Consider the following 21,578-nt stretch of genomic DNA (forward strand, 5'->3'; position numbering starts at 1 on the left):
TTTCTATAAAGCCGAAATGTTGTTGTGCTGTCCGAAAACACCGTGGCAACCGTAATTAACGGATTCGCGAGAGTTATAATCACAGTATCCCCTTCCTTTGTCCCAGCCACCTTTTGAGTTTCCAAGTTGCAGGCCGACTGGACACCGTTATAATTTGCCACTTGAGCTTCCTTATCCCGCTACTTTCCTCCTTTACATCCAGTTTTGACCGTACGGACGCATTTACAAGTGACGCTTACACTGTTTTCCTCTCAACAACACACGTCTTACGAAATTTGTATTACGTACTGTTCCCGCACACGTTATTACAGACTTTACATTTGCGCTTAGCTCGATAATGCATACTACCTCAACAATTATGGCCACCATGAGACGGCCGATTTATATTGCTGTTAAGTTATTAGCAGTGGTAGTCACTATTATGAAGTTGCCAAATCTCTGTTTTATTTTAATTTTGATAAAGAACAAAGGCCAAGTAATGCGAATCTGCAGCAAGCCTCTTTCTCAGTCGTGCAGTGAAAAAGCGCTGACGTCGAAGAATTCCACGTCTATACGTGAAATCTCAGTGGAAGAGCCTCTTTTTTTTCCAGAACATCGCGTGCATTGTCATATCAATTTTGTTTTTCACTGATAATAATTACGTTGACAAACGCGCAGAGAACAGGCCTGCTGCCTCCATTCGCCGGCCTTTCCGGCCCTCTTATCGTTCCTCGCTGCCGTCTAGCGTGTAAATACGAAAACATGGCGTCACGAACTCTGTAATACAGCTGCCGCAGGCTGTTTGTGGCAATGGCTCGCACCACAGCGCTCACGAGCACGCGTGTCATGTGCGTGTGAAACTCATGCTAGGAAAAAAAAAAAAAAAAACGGGAGAATGACCAAGCACGAGTGCGTCTCATCGCTATTTAATACGAACGTTCCGGTCAACTTGAACGTGTTTAATCCTATAGCATTTTTCGTGTTGACGTGCTTTTAATTTGTTGTCTTTTTTCGGAACACACTTAAACTCGCACTCAGTGCACTCAGCATTGGTGCATTCTGAAGGAGCGTACGCATTAGGCGCGTTAGTAAACGTGAAAAGCTGCCGCGATTAGGGCCCTGGGATATGCACTCCGGCCGTGACAGCCAAACATGAGTGACAGTTCATTCTGCCTCCTGCACCGTTGTGCGTGGCTTCAGAAGTGAAACGCCCAATGCAGAGAGAAACATCTTCTATACAATGACAATCCAATCCAAATGATACAATACCCAGGAATTCAGATAAATTCCATGCACAGACAGGTATTGCATTCGCCGTGCGGTGAAAACACAATTTTTTAGAGGCTGCCACTGGTCGGGACCAAACCGACACCTCTGCGGGCAGGTTGTATCAGGAGAGAGAGAGAGAAAAAAAAGGCATTGTCAACTTCTTGCCTTGCTTTATTTCACGTTACTTATACAAAATGTAATTTACGGGCCAAAATGTAATGAAGAAGCAAGTAATTGTTTAACTCTTCACAAGGGCGTGCGCCTTGGGCATTCTATAATGGCAGTGTCCAAATAATCTATACTGTAATTCTTTTTTACGAATCGCTCCTCGCAGAGTGTCACTCTGCTTGGGTTCTTCATTTCGTTTTACAGGTACAGCTCATATAGAGTGCGTCCGATTAATCGGGCAAGTGACTGACCAAGAATACGGCTGCGGATATGCTGTTGATAAAGAAAAAAAGTATACTGAGGTTCCTCAGTCAAATGTGAACGAAATGTGAGAGGCCGATCAAATGGCTCCTGTCGCTAGTTTGCTCGCTGTACTTCCCCGTATGTGATTTGCATGGGAACGTGCCACATGTGCGGACAACGCGTAGTTGCTTTCCCTTCGCGGAAACTGACGCGTCCTTTACTGACCCACGATTGTAGAGAGCCTATTTAAAGGGCTCCGAAATGTACTTTTGATCACTTCATGCTCTTCTCACTTTCTTTTATCTACCTTTGAATAAACCGTGCAAGTTTCGCACTAGAAATCGTCTCGCCCTTGCTTGGTCGCCATGGTCTACCGGATGCCTGCAGCCCGCCGAGAACGCCACGCTACCCAATAAGTAACGTCGGTCGAGCTTCGTTAGGCAGGCGTCGCTACAACTCGGGAGCAGTACGATACGCTACCCTGGAGTACGCAACAGTGCCCAAGTTAGAAACTGAAAAGTGTCGGTACTTATCGCAATATAAGCAAGGTCGAGAACGCTTGTGACAGTGAACTAGGTCTCGCAAGCAAAGGCAGGTGTCAAATGTTGTCTAGTTCCGTTTTCCTTTTCCAATGTTTCCGTCTATTTCCCTGGGAGTGCATAAAGAAACGTGCGTCAACGAGGGAGGCGCCACACGCATCCACGGCAGTCGCGCATATGACTGGTACGGGGCACGGCGCGGTACTACTACTGTCTTGTCCCAGGAGACGCCGGCATCCGCAGCCGAAGTGACGCGGCCCGAATTCGAGGAGCGCGCGGACTATACCGCTCCGATTGACGGGGCCGTGTTGTTGCGCGCCATGAAGTCATTAGAGTGTTTTAGTTGAGCGTGTTTACGCTCCACTAAGCCGCTAAGCGGAGCGGGAGCGCGAATGCGCATGCGCCGTCCGCTTAGCAGTAAGCAGGCTAGCGGAGCGAGGAACAAGGTCCGCTGAGAAGCTGCCTGAGCGGAGCGTGCTGTGCAGCGCTTTGGCTAGCGATGGCGTCAGAAAGGATTGGATTGTATTCATAAAGCAAGCGCACTGGCTATCACGTGGCGTTCCCCAAGACGGCGCTTTATATTCCATTAGGTAAAATGGACCGGTAACGCATTACAAGCGCACGTCTAGATACTTCATGGAGAAATGAGTTATATATACACATATATACGTTTTACTGTATAAAACTGATCAATAGGTGTCTTTATTTTCTTTCATTACCCTGAATTTGGCCAGAAGGCGCTGCAACTACGAAAGGTCCGCTCCGCCACGCTAAACGTACAACTACAACGTGAAAATCTCCCGCCGCTTTGCTTTGGCTTAGCGGGGCCATTGGGAGCGGAGCGTACCGTAAAGACGCTCAACTAAAACACTCTATTACGCCGCCGTCGGTTCAAAGGTCCATCTCCGTGCAAGCCACGAGAGAATGTGTACGGCGCTCTTCATTGGTCGGCGGTATATCGGTCTCCCTCGTCGCGATTGGTCACCGCCAAGTAGACGAGCCAGAAGACGCGCTATTGCAGAAACAATCCGCACACACGTGTTTGTGCGTCCAATGAGGCAAGACCTGACAGCAAACACGGCAGAAAACAAGCAAGCATCGGCACAAAACAAGCAAGCATCGTCACGCGGACGGCAGCTAGGAGACCGCCTGCTGCCAGCTCCTCTCCCACTGTGCGCGGGCTCCGCTCTCCCCGAGAAGCCTCTCTCTCGCAAGGTGAGGGTGGTACGGCCACGCTCTTAAAGGGTCGGCGCCGGCGGCCGAGCCGTGCACATGCGCTCTCGTGCGGCCGGAGCAGCAGCTCGTTCGGCCCATCCTTACCGCTGTGGGACGACAGGTGCCTCCCTCCTTCCACGCCATGTCGACGACAGCGCTGCAGGGAAGACGCATGTTCGCCGTCGCTGCACTGATCGCCCTGACAGTGGTCAGCCCGGCCGTTCTTGGTAACGTCATCAGGGTGAGTCGGTACACTGGGAGCTAGCGCTTCTCTGTATTCTTCGCAATGCCCTACCGTTAGGCTAGAACTATCACTGTCAGCCTATTTTGTTATGTCCACTGCAGGGCGACGGCCTCTCCCAGCCGTCTCTAATTACCCCTGTCCTGTCTTGCTCTAGCCGATTTCAACTTGCGCCCGCAAATTTCCCAATTTCATCATCCCACCTAACTCTCTGCCGTCCTCGACTGCGCTTCCCTTCCCTTGGTACCTAACCTTTAACTCTAAACGTCCACCATTCATCTGCCGTACGCATTACATGTCCTGCACAGCTAACCTTTTTTTCTTAATGTGAAATGGAATATCAGCTATTTCCGTATTTCCGTTTGCTCTCTTATCCACACCACTCTCTTCCTGTTTCTTAACGTTACCCCTAACACTTATCGTTCTATCGCTCTGAGCGTGGTCATTAACTTTTTCTCGAGCTTCTTTGTCAACCTCCAAGTTTCTGGCCCTTATATTAGCACCTGCAGGATGCATTGATTGTACACTTTTCTTTTCAACGACATTGATAAGCTTCCAATAAGGATTTGGTAGCGCCTACCGTATGCACACCAAGCCATTTTTATTCTTCTGTTAATTTCCTTTTAATTATCAGGGTCCCCATGAGTAATTGACCTACATATACGTACTCCTGCAGATACTCTAGAGGCTGGCTGACGATCATAAATTTTTGTTTTTTTGCCGGGCTATAAAGCATTGTCTTTGTCTTCTGCATATTCATCTTCAACCATAGTATTACACTTAATGTCCTCAATCATTAATAAAGGGAAAATGAGACATCCAACAATCTAGCAACTGCTACAAAGGAAATCCATACGGGTCCTGGAAAGAAATGCTTCGTAGTTGAAGAAAAATTCGTCCTGGTCCGGGACTCGAACCCAGGACTACCGCCTTTCCAGGGCAGCCGCTCTACCATCTGGGCTAACCAGGCAGCTAGCGGGTGGTAGGGCGAAGTCGAATGCATCAACAACTCTGAAGCAAAGGCAAGAGTTTGACATAATAGTTCTGCGGAAACCAGCAAGGTGGAGGGAAGTTATTAATAATGGGAAAATAAGACATTCAGGTGGATGTCTCATTTTCCCTTTATTAATCAGTTCCCCCCACCTTGCAGGTTTCCGCAGAACTATTACGTAAAATACTCAATCACTTGTCGCAATTCATCCCCTGTGTTGCTGAACAGGACAACGTCATCTGCAAACTGAAGGTGGCCGAGATATTCGCCGTTGATCCTCACTCCTAATCTCCCCAGTTTAATAGCTTGAATACTTCCTTCAACCATGCAGTGCATGGATAACATCGGAGAGATTGTGTCAACTTGCCGAACCCCTCTCTTAATTGATAGATAATATTCTGCTTTTCTTGTGGATAAACAAAGTACCTGTGGAATCTTCGTAGAGATTTCCCAAGATTTTCACGTATGCCTCTTGTGCTTCTCGATCATGCAATGCCTCCATGACTGCTGGTATCTCCAATGAATCAAATGTATCTTCATGATCTATGAAAGCCATATGAAGAGGTTGATTGTACTCCGGAGCTTTCTCAATTTCGTGATTGATGACACGGACCTGACCCAATGCAGAACAGCCGTTCCTGACGCCAGCCTGCTCGCCTGATTGACTATAGTCAAATGCTGCCCTGATTCTATTGGAAAGGATCTTGGTGAAAATTTTATAAAATATTGAAAGCAAGCTATAATGGGCCTATAATATTTCAATTCTTTAAGGTCTTCTTTCTTATGGATTCGCATAATGTTGGCATTGTTCCTGCTCTCTGGTACACTTGAAGTCGTGATAAACTACGTATAAAAGGCCGCAAGCATTTCAAGCGTAATATTTCCTCCGTGTTTGATTAAATAAACTGATTCGATATCCTCCTGCTGCTTTTTCTCGGCGTATGTCTTGCAAGGCCCTTGTAATTTCATCGCTAGTTATAGAAGGAACCTGTTTTCTGTTCGTCACTACTTCTAATGAAGATTGCGTGGCTATAGATATACAGTGCTAGAAATATACAGTGAGATTATTCGCCGTAAGAGAGAGAGAGAGAGAGAGAGGAAGAAGGAAAGGCAGGGAGGTTAACCAGACTGAGTCTAGTTTGCTACCCTACACGTGGGGAGGGGAATGGGGAGTGAAAGAGAGAGAGAAAAAAAACTTAGGTGTAGGATGTCTATAGTCGGGCACTCAAGCCTGTTGCCTTCAGGTAGTGAAAAAGCGCTCTAACTGCTTTCTGGGCTAATGAACTGTGAGGCCAGGCTCCCAAGATCTTCGCTTCCGTAAATGGCCTTTCATCCAGCCTATTAGAGATCAACCTAAACTGGCGTTCTCTTGCCTGCCGCTCTGCAGAGCGGGGAAGAACATCGATGATGGGGAATGCAAATATATGCATAATTATAACTCTACGATCAGGCGACATTTCTAAAGTCGCAAGTACGGCTCTGTGTCGCCTAAAATTTCCTAAACTAACCTGCATATCATTATTGCAATTTGAGCGATGAACGCTTGGGAGAGGTCCGTGTCCGAAATTTTCGCGCGTTTGCGAGGCAAACTAAAAGAAACTCGCCGACGATACTTCCTAGTGCAAATTTTGAGCGCAGCTTTATATGGGTTTTCATTTCGCGATATATTGAGGCAAATAATTTGTAATAGGCAAAGAGAGACATGTAGCAGAGTCGGCAATCATCGAAAATCTGACCTGAAGGTTAAGCGCGTCGGCTTATATACATGACTCGTCGAAGGTTAAAGTGCAGACGCTGGTCCCGCGTGGCTTCCAGAATGTACTACACAATTCGCGTCGCGCATATACAATCAGACTACAAAGCAATCGCAAACCATGACAACCTTAACCAAGCAAACCAAACAAGCGCGAGTGAGAGCCGACGCAAGCAGACGATAGTACGAAACGAGCGGTCGGGCAGGTCCGCATGACACCAGTTTCCCGCGCGCACTTCGCTGAAGACGCTGCTCTCACTGGTCTCCGCCATTCTCGGCGTCTTTCATCTTTCGCTCTGCTCGTTCGTTCGGTGACACCGCCGACGCCGACATTTTCCGCATGAACAGGCGCCTAAGAGCTGCGCTCTAAAAATGTGTGCGCACAAGGCGCCGGTGATTGTAGCATAAATCCGGCCCTGTTCACGCGGTAGGTGCTCATGACGTAACGACAATTATACGACGTCAAGGCAGCACTAGTGTTCACCAAACAGGCGTCGTATTCTTTAACGATACGACTCACTGTGTATTCTTTCGTCATTGTTTCGGACTTCACCGTTATCGCAGGCATCTGCCCCCCTCGGCGCGTCGGATGGCAAGAGTAATGGCGAAATAAGTGGATGGTTAAAATGGCGCGGCCTCTGGTTCGGACGCGATAGGCTTCATTTCATTTTTCACACGAAGCTTTACTGTATCCTCGGGATTGCTTTAGAGTTAAAGTTTGCTGTCAGAGGGCCACTCGTCAGTTTTGGGAAATATTGCCAGATGAATAAACGGGCTAATTGGTTGACATTGATAAGAACTTTAAGCGCCTTGCCGCGTCGTTTCTCTGCTCCTCGTCTTTTCATTTCGCCTTAAAAAAAGTTCTTAAGGTGTGGAATGGTGCAAGACCCGATTTACATTCAGCAATGGCAGATGTCGTCGGGTTCCTTCATTTCCGCCCACCACATTGCTCTAAACACAGAACTTTAGCATCAGATGGCAGATCGCTTGTTTCAGGATTGTAATTACACAACTTCCTATTCGCTTTTGTGAATTTGTACTGTGTTATTTCATCAAATGAAGTGCGATATAGCTATGCCAACAGCATCTTTTCATTCAATTTCATTATTTTAATGACTTCCGTAAAGAGCATATTACATAAAGCGTAGGCTTGAATGAGCTTAATCAGCATCACAGGCTGCTGAGCACGAGGTCGCGGGATCGAATCCCGGCCACGGCGGCCGCATTTCGATGGGGGCGAAATGCGAAAACACCCGTGTGCTTAGATTTAGGTGCACGTTAAAGAACCCCAGGTGGTCAAAATTTCCGGAGTCCTCCACTACGGCGTGCCTCATAATCAGAAAGTGGTTTTGGCACGTAAAACCCCAAATATTATTATTATTATATCAGCATCACAGGACTTCATATACAAAGATAAACAGTTACAGAGTTCAAAAACGATGTTGCGCAGGTGATGGGCGGTGATGTCTCAGGGCCGTTCCAGGCGATGCCTGCTCGGAAAAAGAAGGAAGAAAAAAATACAGTTATTAATGTAGCTATCGAAAAGTTTCCGTACCGGTATACGTGGACCAGCGAGTTTGAGGGGATGACGTCACGATATGTGCGCAGGGACTGTAAGGTTCGCGATTAAGGAAACGAATGAGACATCTTGCGGAGGCACCCTGCCATTTTCGCAGTGCCTCTCCAGCTAGGCGTATCAGCGCAAGCGGGCGACCGTTTCATTCATGTTGTCGGTGCCCCATCGCTATGTCCTTCGGCTGTAATTAATTTTTCCTTTCCTCATCTTCCGTCTAACCATAAGCGGCGCTAACTGGTCTGTTTTGTTTGGCGTCCTTCACTTTGCAGAAAGGGCACCCGCTCTTTCTCTCTCTCTCTCCTTTCTTGCTAAGCTCCAATACATGGTTGCGCGAAGCATTGTCATTCCTGCATGCAGCGGTCACAAATAAGCCCCAAGTAAAACAACCAAACGAGCACTTTTACCAGCCCTGCCTTTGTTAATCAGGCGCACATGAAAACATAGGGACAACGCCAAACTGAAAGCCGCTGGCGGTAGAATTGTACTCGATATTAGGAAAAATATTTTGCATAATGCGCCTAAAGAGCTACAACAAACTTGGGCGGTACCCACAAAAGCAGTTCGTATAAACGCTTAACCGACTCGGTCACTGTTTACAAACGTAGGCCCTGGACGGCTTCCAGCTTTGCTCGCTGACGTAGGCCGCTAAATCTGGTGAGCAAGAAAGCCATTGGCGGCGATATCGAGTAGAAGTAGTGCGTTAAATCTAAGCCCGCAGGTTTTCAACACTTTTCCTCTGCACATAACGGCAGTTTTACAAGTGAAGCAGCCGTAAGTTATACGAAAAATTTTGTACATTAATCTTCAGGCGTAATGCCCCGCGTGTATTTTATCTCAAAGCTTAGAAAATAGACTTTGCGCATAGCGGAAGAACTTAAAATCATGCTTTGTGTTCCGGCGCAGCAGACTAAGGCCCGTGACCGGAACTTTCATGGGGCGCGCTCTCACGGTGAGAAACCGTCATCACGCTGACGAAACCGTCTATAGGACAGTCCTGCGCCTGTGGGGTTTGGGCACGTAGAGCCCCAGAATTCAATTCAATTCCATTCGTATAGCAAAGACACTGGCTGCCTATGACGGCGAACGTATAAGGTAGCCGGCCATAGATGCGCAGTTCTTCCGAGCGAATATTTCCGAGTGAGGTACGTCCTAGATCATTCTTTTAAAATTTTAGTCAGACGCCCGAAAAGTGTGAAACTTCTGAAATATTGAGCGAATGAGAGATCATAGATAAGAGACGAGTAGGTTGTCTAGAAGTGATAAACTGGTTACACTTATTTTCGGGATTAGCTGATGTAACAAAATTGCATCGAAAAGCCGAAGCTTCAAATTTGGGTAAGGAACATTACAATAGCAGAATGATGTTTAGGTTTTGATTGGGAATACCTCGAATCGGACATGTAATCATACGTACGCGGGAATGCGAGAAAAGTGTATGAGAAAAGTGTATAACCAGCTGTGTCTTACCAGTACTCACGTACGGGCCAGAAACCTGGAGGCTTACGAAAAGGTTTCTACTTAAATTGAGGACGACGCAACGAGCTATGGAAAGAAGAATGATGGGTTTAACTTTAAGGGATAAGAAAAGAGCAGATTGGGTGAGAGAACAAACGCGAGTTAATGACACCTTAGTTGAAATCAAGAAAAAGAAATGGGGGGGGGGGGGGGGGCGAGCATGGACAGGACATATAATGAGGGAAGATAACCGATGGTCATTAAGGGTTACGGACTGGATACCAAGGGAAGGGAATCGTAGCAGGGGGCGGCAGTAAGCTAGGTGGGCCGATGAGATTACGAAGTTTGCAGGGACAACATGACCACAATTAATACATGACCGCGGTAGTTGGAAAAGTATGGGAGAGGCCTTTGCCCTGCAGTGGGCGTAACCAGGCTGATGATGATGATGACGCGGGAATGCACCGATGCTGCAAGATCTGTACAACAGCGCCACCTGGCGTCTGCCTGCTGCGCCGTGTTAATGCCACGCTCTAATTCGAGGCAGGAAGGACGCAATGCCCGAGATCTGCCGCGCATGACGTGCTATAGCGTACGCCATGGCACATGGAAACGAATCCCGAAGAAAACTTGGATAGAAGGTGAAAAACTATTTGTCTTGATGTAAAAAAAAAATGAAAGAAAAAGATTACGTCCAGAGTCGCACTCGCCGTCGAAATATGCATGTCACAGCCCACTCCTGGTATAGCCCAACAAAGCTGCAGCATGTATAAATAAATAAATAAATAAATAAATAAATACGACACCGGTCGCCCCTTTCCCATCTCTCTGTAGCTGGGCAGGATTACAGGATTTTCCTTTTTACTCGTTATCTCTCGTATCACGACACATTGATCCCACTAGCCTGAGGTAGAAGACCCTGCTAGTGCTAGTGGCAAAATGTACGAGCCGATTTTTCTCTTCCAGTAAAAACGGGATTATCGACAATCGCTCATTAGCAAGCGCAATTCTGTTACGTAAGCGTGACTACTAAAAAGACTGGCATTAATTGCACGACAAATCGCAATGTGACATTAGTAAAATTAACCACACTTCACGAATTAACGTTGTAACGTCGTATGTCCCAATTGCGGCATTTAAGCCAAACAATAATGAAACCATATGCATTTAGCTGAAATCTTCGTCATATAGCCGCTCTATTTTCAGGAAATATGTTTTCATATTCTTTGGCGAAATAAATCTGCCTTCCATTTACCGTTTGTCAGCATTGCATTTGCTAATCAGCGTATGTCGCTTTACAACTTGTCGTGCAAGTAACGTCTTCTTCTAGAAGCGAAAATTTGGCTTTAGCGGTTCTCTAAATTGCCCTCGCATGTTTTCGTTCGAATAAATAAGGATTATTATTAGAAAAAGAAAGATTATCCGTTTGATGGGACAAAATTTCGCTTTCACAGGCGGCTTTTGAAGGGGCTGTTTCCACTGAGGAAAAAAAAAAATCCAGTTTACACTTTGTTACGAGTCTCTTCTCTGTTCGCCGGCAGCATGCAGTCATGTCTCCTTCATATTGGACAACGTGTAGGTAGTAGCTCATTGTACCACAGCATGATCACCTGCCGCCAGCCTTTACCTGGATCTCGATCCCTTTACCCCGGTGAGGAGTAGCGTGCTAGGGATACGCTCTCCAGGCCAATCTCTCCTCCTTTTTCTTCATTAAAACATGCTCGTCCGCATCTGGCTGTCTGTACAGAATACCCACGGCCATTCACCAAGCGTTCGTTCAAAAAGAAAGAAAAAAAAAGAAAGGCACGCGCATCGTCACGAATTCCAGCCTGAAGAGGCACGCACCGCAGGCCACGCGAAAGGTGGCAGCGCGAGGGAGCCGCCTCCTTTTCCCAGTCTTCTCTTGCATCTGGGCAGAATGACGCTGCCCGCCGTGTCTGCTCGCCACCCCCCCCTCCCCCCTCGTGCTATGCAGACCGGATATCGGCGCTGTTCCCAGAGATCCTGGGAAGCGAGGCGAGGTGCGCCGGACGCAGAGCGAAGACCTCGGAAACGGGAGGAGCACCGCAGGATGGGACGAGCAGAGCGGTCGCAGCCGTGGGGCGCCTTCTTTTGCTTTTTCCCGTGCCTTGAGCCTCATTGCTGCGCGCGCGGGGTATTCGCTCGGCGAGAAAACACGTGACGACGCCGGAAACGTAATGCGTCGCAGCGGCCACGAGAAGAAAAGAACACCCGGTCTGGTAGCAGTTGCGAGACTCACTTGCGCGGAAATTACCCTGCCGCTTCTGTCACCCTTGGTGATTGTGACGATGTGCATAAACCAGCCTCTCCCACTCGGAAAAGAACAGAAAACCAAATAAAGAAAATTCCAAATGATCGAACTAGTAGTACTCGCCTTGTGTCAATGTCCAATGGCCAAAACTGCTGGCATCATGACGCCTGCCCTAGATCTCATATTTTGTGTGTTTGGTATGATAGAAACTCCATTGATAACTGTATAATTGAATGACCAGGGTTACCAATAAATTGGTAACCGAATAAATTGCGCGTTTCCAACACCTTGAAACCACAGTGAGAATTCTCGCACCTCTACCCTGCGTGTAAAGGTATCCCTCTAAATATCCGCACCTCTCCTGAAGCCTCAACTGATATAGCAAATTGGTGAAAAACATTCGCTCGTTGCAAAATGCACCCTACCATAAGTTAAGAGCTTTGTGCATTACAGAGTGTCCGATTATTCGTTGTCATTCGCAGTTCTACATACATGGATGCCACGTTTTATGAACTACGAAGAGCAATAGACATTATGGATTCTTAACAGCGCGTCTTCGCGCTCGTGAACGACCTGTCGCAAATTGGTAGATGCCACCGGTCTCGTCTAGAGCGTTGTAGTTAACGCATCTCTGTTAGTTACGAGATCAGAGCCTCCTTGCAGGTGCGTGCAGCCAAACTGCGCGCGATCTGGCGCCCTTCGCGACGGCGAGAGCGGTGGTGTTTATACACCACAGTTGCACACCGCCGGGGTTTCGTGGTTCGCACGTTTGATTCCAAACTGCGGCTGCAATCCAACCGGCGTTTCCAAACCCGCACAGGGGACAGTCACAGGGCCGCCACGCGTCGGTGCTGGCGCAGCTCGTGCCGCCCCCTTTCCCGCTCCCGACTCCGGCGGGAACCGCTGACGCAGCTCGGAAAGCGGGTCACTGCCACGCGCGCTCGACCGTCGCGGAGAGGACCCCTCCCGGCCGCGCGCGCAATGCGTGGTGGCCCTGGCGTCCTTGGAGCTGTGTACCATAAGGCGCCGCCTTGAGCGTCTCGGCCAGTTTAGGGGATCACGCTGCTCGACCCGAAGAATTGGGAGGCCATGCCCCAGCGAGCGCGACGGGCGGCCGGCCCAAACTGTTTTAAAAGAAGCTCGCTAATCGCGCAGGTTGCGAAACTGCGTTCTAATTCCGGCCATATCCCGTGACCGATTTTGCGACCGTTAACCAAAGCGCGCTCTCTATTAACGACTGGTTGCATGGCGTGTGGCTTCTGGGGCGGAGGCAAACTCGGTCGCCTGCCGCGGACACCGCATAGCTGCCTCTCGAAGGGCGCCTGCGCGGCAGAGTGGGGGTCCAGGGGCTCGTTCGGAAACACGCGACTCGCATTCGCGGCCTCTGTTGGCCTCTCTTGGGCCCAGTCGCTGTACACGTGCGATGCAAATCCTTTTTGTTATAAAAGAAAATAGCACTCGTCGCGCAAAATGTTTACATCGGGTCGAGTTAATTTTGTAACCTCGAAACGCGTTCGACGACGGCTCACTTTTACATCCAACTCCCCGTTTTGTTCCTCGGTGGTTCGCGGCCAAGTGCGCCGAAATTGAGGAACGCGGCAACTTCTCCGAGCATACGCGGACATGTAGCGCTGGAAGGCGCGCCGCATAGGGCCGTGCAGCACCAACAAGCCCAGTTTTCAACCCTTCTGCGACAATTCGCGGCATAAAATATGTGGTCAGAAAGTTAAGAGCTCGGAACGTTTGGATTGTTTCTCCCGATTAAGTATTCGCGGTGGAGTTCTACAGATCACGCAGGCGTTATCCATCTTCTTGGTTTCACTTCTTTCGCTCTCCTTTCTGCGCTGCAGCGTTCGTCGAAAGCAGCATGCCTCTCGTGTATTAGGGTCACTTAAATGCAGTGATTGCCAGCGGGTCCATCTTCCACATACATTCTGCAGTGACGTGCTAGACAAAAAAACAAAACAAAGAAAGAAGACTGCAGTCACTGAGTCGAGAATTGTTTCCTAGCACTTTATCCTTATTTTTCTTTTCTTTATTTGTGTTTTGTTGAAACGTGCTTTCCTTGCAGGCCGACAACAAGCTTCACCCGCCCAGCTCGCAAAACGAGGAGTTCGCGGCTTTCAACGCTACACGCGCTAGCCAGCAGGTACCTTGGTTGCCAACTGGCTTTTCCTCGTTAAAATGATAAGGCTCTTCTTATTCATTTCATCTCTTTCTTTCTTTTTTTAAAAATTAGCATACGTCTAGCAATCCTGTTTGGCATCTTGTCTCACCAAGACTGACCACTGCAATCTAATTGGTCAGTAAAACAAAACGAGAGGGTGGGTATGATGTACGAGTTTTAAACTTGGCGGAAGAATGCAGTGTCGTTTCATTTGCTTTTTCGCAAAACCCCTTTTTTTCATTGAAACTCTCAAGTTATTGGAACTCCAATGAATTTCATCGCCAACATTGGGAACGCATATCTCGAAACTGGGGCGCTATAACGTAAAACTATTCCAAACTTTTCTATTCCGATTCTACAATCAGCTCACCGGGATTGGTCAACAACTTTTTTGGTCCACCTCCACTTCACCTGTCTGTCACGCGACGTCACGAAAACCGCGATAGCTCCCCATCTGATATGACCTGTACACACTGATCATGCATAATTTGACCGAGCAAAACAAAAAGAGTTATTTCTGATTTGACGCCTTTTTGCCATTAGCCCTCGGCTATTCGTCAAAAGTTTTCGGGCTGCACCCACTTCACCTGCGTCTCACGCGACGTCACAAAACCGCAAAAACTCACCGCGTCAAAGTGACGTGTACGCGATAAATATGCATTAATATGCCGAACAAAATTGAATTTTCTTCTGAATAGCCGCAGGCTGCCCCATTCCGAAAGGAATAAAAGATGGCTGTCGCCGATCGCTCCGGCACTGGCTACTCGCCCCTAACGCAGAGCATCGGTTTATTTGCGTGTAATAAAACGTTTTGCATGGCCGTGTAACATTTTCGGGAACGCTCGGCACGTTTATGACCTCGTTCTGCTAACTGTTCTTTGCTTAGGATCCGTTTTAGCGTCATTCTTAAGCTTCCGTTGCATGCCGACGCGATGGTCGACGAGCCACCGCAAGCTAAGTAAGAGAAAGCGGACCAATCGCAGACGCTGGCACCACTCTCTTCATCCGGTTATCGATAATCAGTGCAGTGGCTCGGCCCCATCGAATCCCTTTCCACTTGAGCATGCTCCTCGCCTCCTGTGAGCCAATTAGATAAGACGAGCCGCTCAGTGCAGGCAATGTTATTCGTTTTTCAAGCAAACAAAGGTTACCTCCTACGAACGAGGAAAGCGTTTGATTGGTTTGTTCAGACAACCCTGTGGGTGACTGCCCGATGCTTGCGTCGGCGGTTACGTAAATTTGACGTCAGGAAATTGGAATAAAAACATATTGGAATAGTTTTACGTTATACGGACCCTGGTATTATCCTCAGGATTCGTTCGAAGTGGATATGACTTTAAAAGTTACGGGTTACATATCGTCAATTGAAAAGTATGACACAAATTCATTAGTTCGGAAGTTAATTATCTATATGTGTAAATTAGTGGGAACAATGTCTGCCCCTGAGAGTAATATCCACAAGTACAACTGTGCTACATGTGACGGGGGACTTTTAAAAATTCTGTTAACAATAAAAAAAAACATCCCGTATATTACAGCGCGTGCCGCGCTTTGCTTGCATGATGTCAACGTGCTTTTGAATGTAAAATTGCAGTGCTGGTATATTTTAGCTTGAACTTCACTTTTGCCTTAATAAGTTTTACGTGCTTTCAATCCCTGCTGTAATTGTGGAAGTTCTACGTTGTAAATAACTCCTTGGCGTTGCTGTCGAGAAAAAAACGCTGAATGGGGAACATGGTATGTGGAACATGCTAAATGTAAAACATACGCCATGCCGGCATATTCCTCTGTTGCCTGCGGTCCTGATCAGCTATGATGGAAAGATAGATTGCAACATATTCGGCAGTTATTGGCTCGAGATATTTTTTTTAATATATCTGAGAAAAGAGCCTGTAACATAACTTTACGTTATCGCAGTATTGGCTTATTGGACGCACACAGGAAAAAATACAGTTTAAAAATACTTTTTCTTAGATACTTCAGCGACGAAGTAATATTCACAAAGATAAATATTAACGTTCCCAAGAAATGCGAAAGCCAGCCATAGCCAGACCGGCAAAGGCGCTGAGGTTCAGTTCAGTTCAGTTTCAGTTTAATCGTCATTCCAAAAACAATAAGTAAACAACAAATAGTGTCGTTTTGATTGATTCATCTCGCTGCGGTAATTACAGATGTTTCGCTAGAGAGTTGTCCATAGCGGATGGCGCTTGAGAAGTAGTCTGCACTATATCTTCATGTGTCCAGGCCATATGACAGACGGTTTGGACGGAGACTGGAAAACAGTAGTCTACGACTATAGCAGGTATAAATGATCGTTGTAGCGCTGTGTGTTGTAGGCGATGTGACAGCGACAAAGCTATAATACTGAACCACAGCTCGCGCATTGTCACAAGACCTGGAATTCTTCTATTCTTAATTTATATTAATGACTTATCGCTGTGTTTAGCATCTTCCGATTACATGCTACATGCAGCAGACACTACCTGATCTTCTGATAAACACGTGGATATTTTTAAAATCCACATTGAATACCGACGCTGCAAATATATTAAATTGGTGTCAAAGCAACGGAGTTTTATTTAACACTAAAAAATCTTGCTATATAATTTTCACGTCTCTCTCTCCGTAGAGAAACGTCCCTGGAAGTCCCTCTATACGTATTCGCAACAGTGTTCTTCGTGCGTCTGACCATGCTAAGTTTTTAGGCATCGAATTCAACATTCATTTAAAATTTTACAGACACGTTCCCGCATTAACAAAAAAAGAAAGAAAGGTTGCGTTTGTCATTAAGGTTATTGCGGCTCGAGGTGGCGTTTGGACCAGGAATCCACCAAGCCCATTAATAGTACGTCCGGTATAGGAATGAAAGAAAAAGCGTTTAATTTACATTATTTACACTGTCTCCAGATACGGAAGCCCACTCCAAGTAGGAGCATAGTAAACGCCTGAGCTCACATCGGGACACATCAGCACCGCTCACTGCACCAAAGGTGTCCGCTTTTTACACCTTCGCCTTCCCTAGGTGGCTAGACTAGAGAATCTGACGGCTGTATCACGGTCAATCAAAACCGTCGAGTGGGTCGCCACACCCCGTCCACGATATCGCACCATTCCACCAAACTCCACCTGCGATGTTGCACCTTCGTCCCCGCATATTTAGCAAGCGCGTAGCAACCTGGAAATCCATAGTCGGCGCCGTTATTCCCACTGTAGCATTCGACGTTGGTCCTTTTCATCGTTGGTTAAGACTGTCGGGTGCAGGTAGAGGAGTCTTCTGTGGAGCCGTCAACCCTCGGTGTCAACGCTGCGTTGACTTCGGTATAGGCGCTGATGAATGGGTGGGGTTGTCTCGTGGCAAACGTCTAATTATTCCCCGTGACTGTGTTGAGTACTCATTTTGTATTCTGATGAACATATTCTGCAATGAAAGCTTCATCCTAACGAACAGAGAAACCAGTTTTACCATTGTAGATCCGCGACATTTGCTTTCAATTATAATAACTTGCTTCCTAAGCCCAAGTGTTACTATATAACAAGTTCTTTCGCAAGGATTTCTGCTACTTAAATTTAGAATTCATTACCGCCGAACCTTGAGGAACCCTGCACTATTAACATGTTTGAACACAACCTTCGCGCTTTTCGCAAGTAGCATTGGCACGTTCTTATTACTTGTTATTTTGACAGCAGACGCTGCACTAAAAAAATAATTAAATTGCATGCCTATCGCCTTCAGTCTTTGACTATGGGACCTCCTCCTGTATATATAATTTACCTGTAACGTTTCCTATGCATAATAAAAACGGTTCTTATTGTGATTCTGAATATGAGTAAGGGTGGAAGGGTTTATGACTGCTAGTAGTCGGTAGCGCGGTTAATGCAATATCTTACACTAGACTGTAACGCCAATTTGGGCCATCCTAATTTGAGCAAACATTGCTCACATCCTCATTCTGAATGATTTCGTGATTAAAATACGACACATTAAATGCTAATATCTTCGCCGCTTTCAAATACACTCGTCAACATTGAATTAAGGGCTTTGGTCGGCGGAGTGTGCACCTTTCTTTTCTTTTTTGTAACCGTAACACAAACACACGTCCTCATAAAAAGCAACCTTAAAAGCCGGCGGAAGAGGAACTATGACCGCGCCAGCGCATGTGCACAAATCACACGTCATGCGCTTGCAAGGGGCTCTGCATTCCCTCAGCACAAAGCACAACCCGGCCTTTCACAATGGAGTCCCGTAGAGTAATCTGTCACTGAATGAACTGCACGGTCGGAAATGACCAATCGACAACCAGGTTCGTATCGGCGGGGAAAAAAAATCAACTGCAGAGCGAGAGCAGTTGCAATTCCGAGTGGAGGGAGAAAGAAATTTGTGTAAAAAGAAGAAGAAATTGAATAAAAAAAGGGGGAATTCGCGTGATCAGCCAAACAGTGGAACGGACTGTGTCCCGTTTTTCGGCGTCTTCATCCGACCACGTACGGAACTCCCCGGCTTGCGGTTCCAGTTGACGCAAGCGACTGCAACGTTCCGTTCCAACGCGTATCGCAGGCTCAGCGGCCTTGCAACTGCGCGGACGGTGCGATTCTCTCGAGATCGCGGGAGGCTGAAGTTCCTCCTATCTGTATCAACGTTATCTCACTCACGACCTTTTCGGCCAGTGGTGTAAGCGCTAGCACGGTGACGTCCTTCCGCTGCGCCTCGGGGCGTGACTCACCCCGAGCAAGGCGCCTCACACTTCCGTAATCTGCCATTGAATGGGCCGGACTTCCTTTTGTTGACACTCCTTATCAGTGGAAGCGATAATGCCGAGGGGTTGGGACTTTCACTTACGTCGCCATGCCGCACAGTAAAACGGCCATGCAACCCTGTTTACTTGGCCAGAAGCTTTGCCTGCTCACATGCATGCATCTTCATCTAGTTCCTAGGTCTGTCGGCTATAAAACTGCACTCGAAGTTGCCCGCCGTCATGAAAGTTTCCCATGTAATTCTGATATATTTATGTAGCAAGTGTAAATACGCAATTATTAAGTAATCAAAATTCAACCGATCCACACGATTTCGAGTGAAAACAAGCCCTTCGTTCAATGTGCGTTGGTTAAATTCTTCGTTCCAAGCATGCATGTCTCCACATAGGTTTCTATCCTACGATCGAGTTGACATTGTGCGGCGTCATTAAGGTAGATTCGCCGATCTTGAAAATTCTCTCTTTTAGACAGAGGTGCCGTGCTGCATTCGCACTACCAAGCATTACTAAAAAAGTTATAACTTGCGGCAGGCTTGCTAAAATAACAATGCCTGAGAGGACTACCGCCTTCGCTTGCTGTCGTCATACAAGTGGAGTAACGACCATGAGCAATGCGGCCGCGGTGGAGCAGTCAACCGATACGGTCACTTCTACAACCTCGCGCACACAAGCAAATCAAGCGGCAGGTTCGACAGCCTAGCGCTGTCAGCGGCCGCATGCAAAACACGGGACCATATCGCGATCAGCTGATTCCGCGGGAAACGGGACACCGACCCTAGCCAGGCTTCCGCGCCCGTGACGACAGCCGTCGTTGGCAGCCTTGTCCTGCCTGCTGAAGCACGATTCGGCAACCGAGCGCAGGCGTCCGATCAGCATCCGAGGCGACGGACACCTCGCCGGCTCCCACGATGCCAGCGGAATACGTGTGGTCGTCCCCGGTCGTGCTGATCGCCGCGCTTGGGACTTTCGGCGAGGGCGTTAACCTCCGCGGCTTTCGTCCGTGGAACGACGCGGCGAGGGAGGACAAAACGCTGACGCCGCTGGGAAACCGAACGCCTCCGCCGCCGGCTCTCGTGTCGCGCAGAGTCGGCGGCCCTATCTTATCGGCGCCACCACGGCGCGGTCTGCCCCGTGCGCGCCCCCCGCAGGGTCGCGCAACACCATCAGTCATCATCACTATCGTCATTTTCACACTCGACGAGGCCACGAGAGTATGGAGTGCGCGGTGCAAAAAAAAAAGGAAGCGCGGAAAGCGACGCAGTGGTGGCACATCGGGTAATCCCCGCTCACCCCTTCGCTCCTCGCTGTACAGCTGTGGTGATAACTCGTGCGGTCGAGCCCCCAGTGCATAGCAGGCGAGGACCAAGAGACGAGCCACGGTGACGCAGAAATGACGTCACCCGCATCCTCCTTCGAGCTCCCAAAGTGAGCCGCCGCGATTCAACACGGCTGCCTGTAGAGACGAGCGTCGCGTTGATGTTGCGAGTGCACTTGAGCGATCTCCTATTGCAGTTTCGGGCGAAAGACACAAACTCCGGAAAGATCCCGCGGCGTTATCAGGGCCGAAATTCGGGGAAAATGTTCTCTCAACACGTTTTGGTTCTATCGTACGTGTTTTTTTTTTTATTAGACGGCTGTCTACTGGCGGTGTAGGAGGCAGGGACCTCGTCAGGCGACTAGTGTCGTTAGCCTCGTGTGCCTTCGAATATTAAAAAAAAAATTTAATCCGAAGGCGCCTAAGCACTTCTATGGGTTGCGAATGCGAAAGAAATAATGTCCAATTGAACGCCGCTGACTGGTCCTTCGGGTTTTGCGCTTCGAGTAATGTTTTCGAGTTTTGGTGCGGGGTATGATATAGAGTTTTGCGATGAGATTGGAACGGGTTATTTTTAAATGTTGTTTTCCAATTTCTACATTCGCACCGTACCACATGGTCGAGTACTTTAAGCGCATTGAACTCGGGAGCAGTGCGCGTGCACACGTTCTGCTGCGGTTGAATGCGGCGCTTGACGACGAACTCGGCCAGCACAGCCTCAAAGTAGCAGAGCGCGCGAAACGGAACACGTCCTCCCGCATTAGCGCGCCAGGTGTTGCGTGAGGAGGGTAGACGGCATCGCCACTGCCTCTTCGCTCGTTCTGGTGCGTTCTTCCGCTCCATTAATTCGTCTGCGGCGCACTGGTACGGACGGCCACGTTTCGCTACTGCCGAGGTTGCGGCCGCCGACGTTTTAGATCCTTGACCCTCGATAGCGGTACGTGCTGCAAGAGCCAGCGAGTAGCAGTACCCTGCGGTGCCAATGCCGCCGACGTCCTGCGCGACGAGCGATCGAGGAAGCAGCAGCGGCGGCAGCCAAGGCCGGCAGGGCGCGCTCAGCAACTAGCGGGGGTGAGAGAGATGCCCTCTCCCCTCACCCGACAAACGGCGCGGCAGTTCCGCTTCGCACTCTGTGCTCCGTCGAGGAGCGCTTGTGGCGCGGCGCAGCCAATGGGGATTTGGGCGCCGTTTCACTGCTACTGACGCCAGCTTTTTCGCTCAATGGGCCATTTGGTGCTTTTGCATCAATAAAGTAAGCATTTGCTGCGGCTCGAGTTGGAACTATTCGTTGAAGCTAGCGCTGCGTCGTTGCCTGCTTGCTCTCTCCACTTGCTGGAACGGACACTTCTGGCAAGAGCGCCTGCAAGCGCGATCGCTATAAACTGATCTTTGTAGGCGGGCGCCATGCGTGCTGTGGCCGACGGAACCCAGACTTGATATTTGATACTCGATATTTCATTTGCACTTCAAAAGGTAAACTTAAGCAGTGCAGAAGGTGTGCGGTACTGCCGAAAGGCGATGGCCCATGCAAGCACATGTGACGGCAGAAGCAACCCCTGTACCCAATAAATAAATAAAGATGAATGAATGGGGAAAAGATTAATTGAGAGAGAGAGGGCCAAAGGAAGGCGCCATAGACGAGGA

General features: G+C 48.3%; 1 protein-coding gene across 2 annotated transcripts in view; it reads left to right on the forward strand.

Annotated features, from left to right (window-relative positions):
* The first annotated feature begins 3,458 nt into the window (after positions 1-3,458).
* Positions 3,459-21,578, forward strand: part of LOC142575178 (uncharacterized) — a 42,356-nt gene continuing 24,236 nt past the window's right edge. The window contains exons 1-2 of one of the 2 annotated variants that reach the window (XM_075684270.1): positions 3,459-3,654; positions 13,773-13,850. In XM_075684270.1, the coding sequence (XP_075540385.1) occupies positions 3,556-3,654; positions 13,773-13,850 (177 nt within the window). In that variant the 5' untranslated portion in view covers positions 3,459-3,555. The remainder of the gene's footprint in view (positions 3,655-13,772; positions 13,851-21,578) is intronic. The other variant, XM_075684271.1, reaches the window with a different exon arrangement.

Source organism: Dermacentor variabilis, chromosome 3 (genome assembly GCF_050947875.1).
Source record: "Dermacentor variabilis isolate Ectoservices chromosome 3, ASM5094787v1, whole genome shotgun sequence".
Taxonomy (NCBI): Eukaryota; Metazoa; Arthropoda; class Arachnida; order Ixodida; family Ixodidae; genus Dermacentor; species Dermacentor variabilis.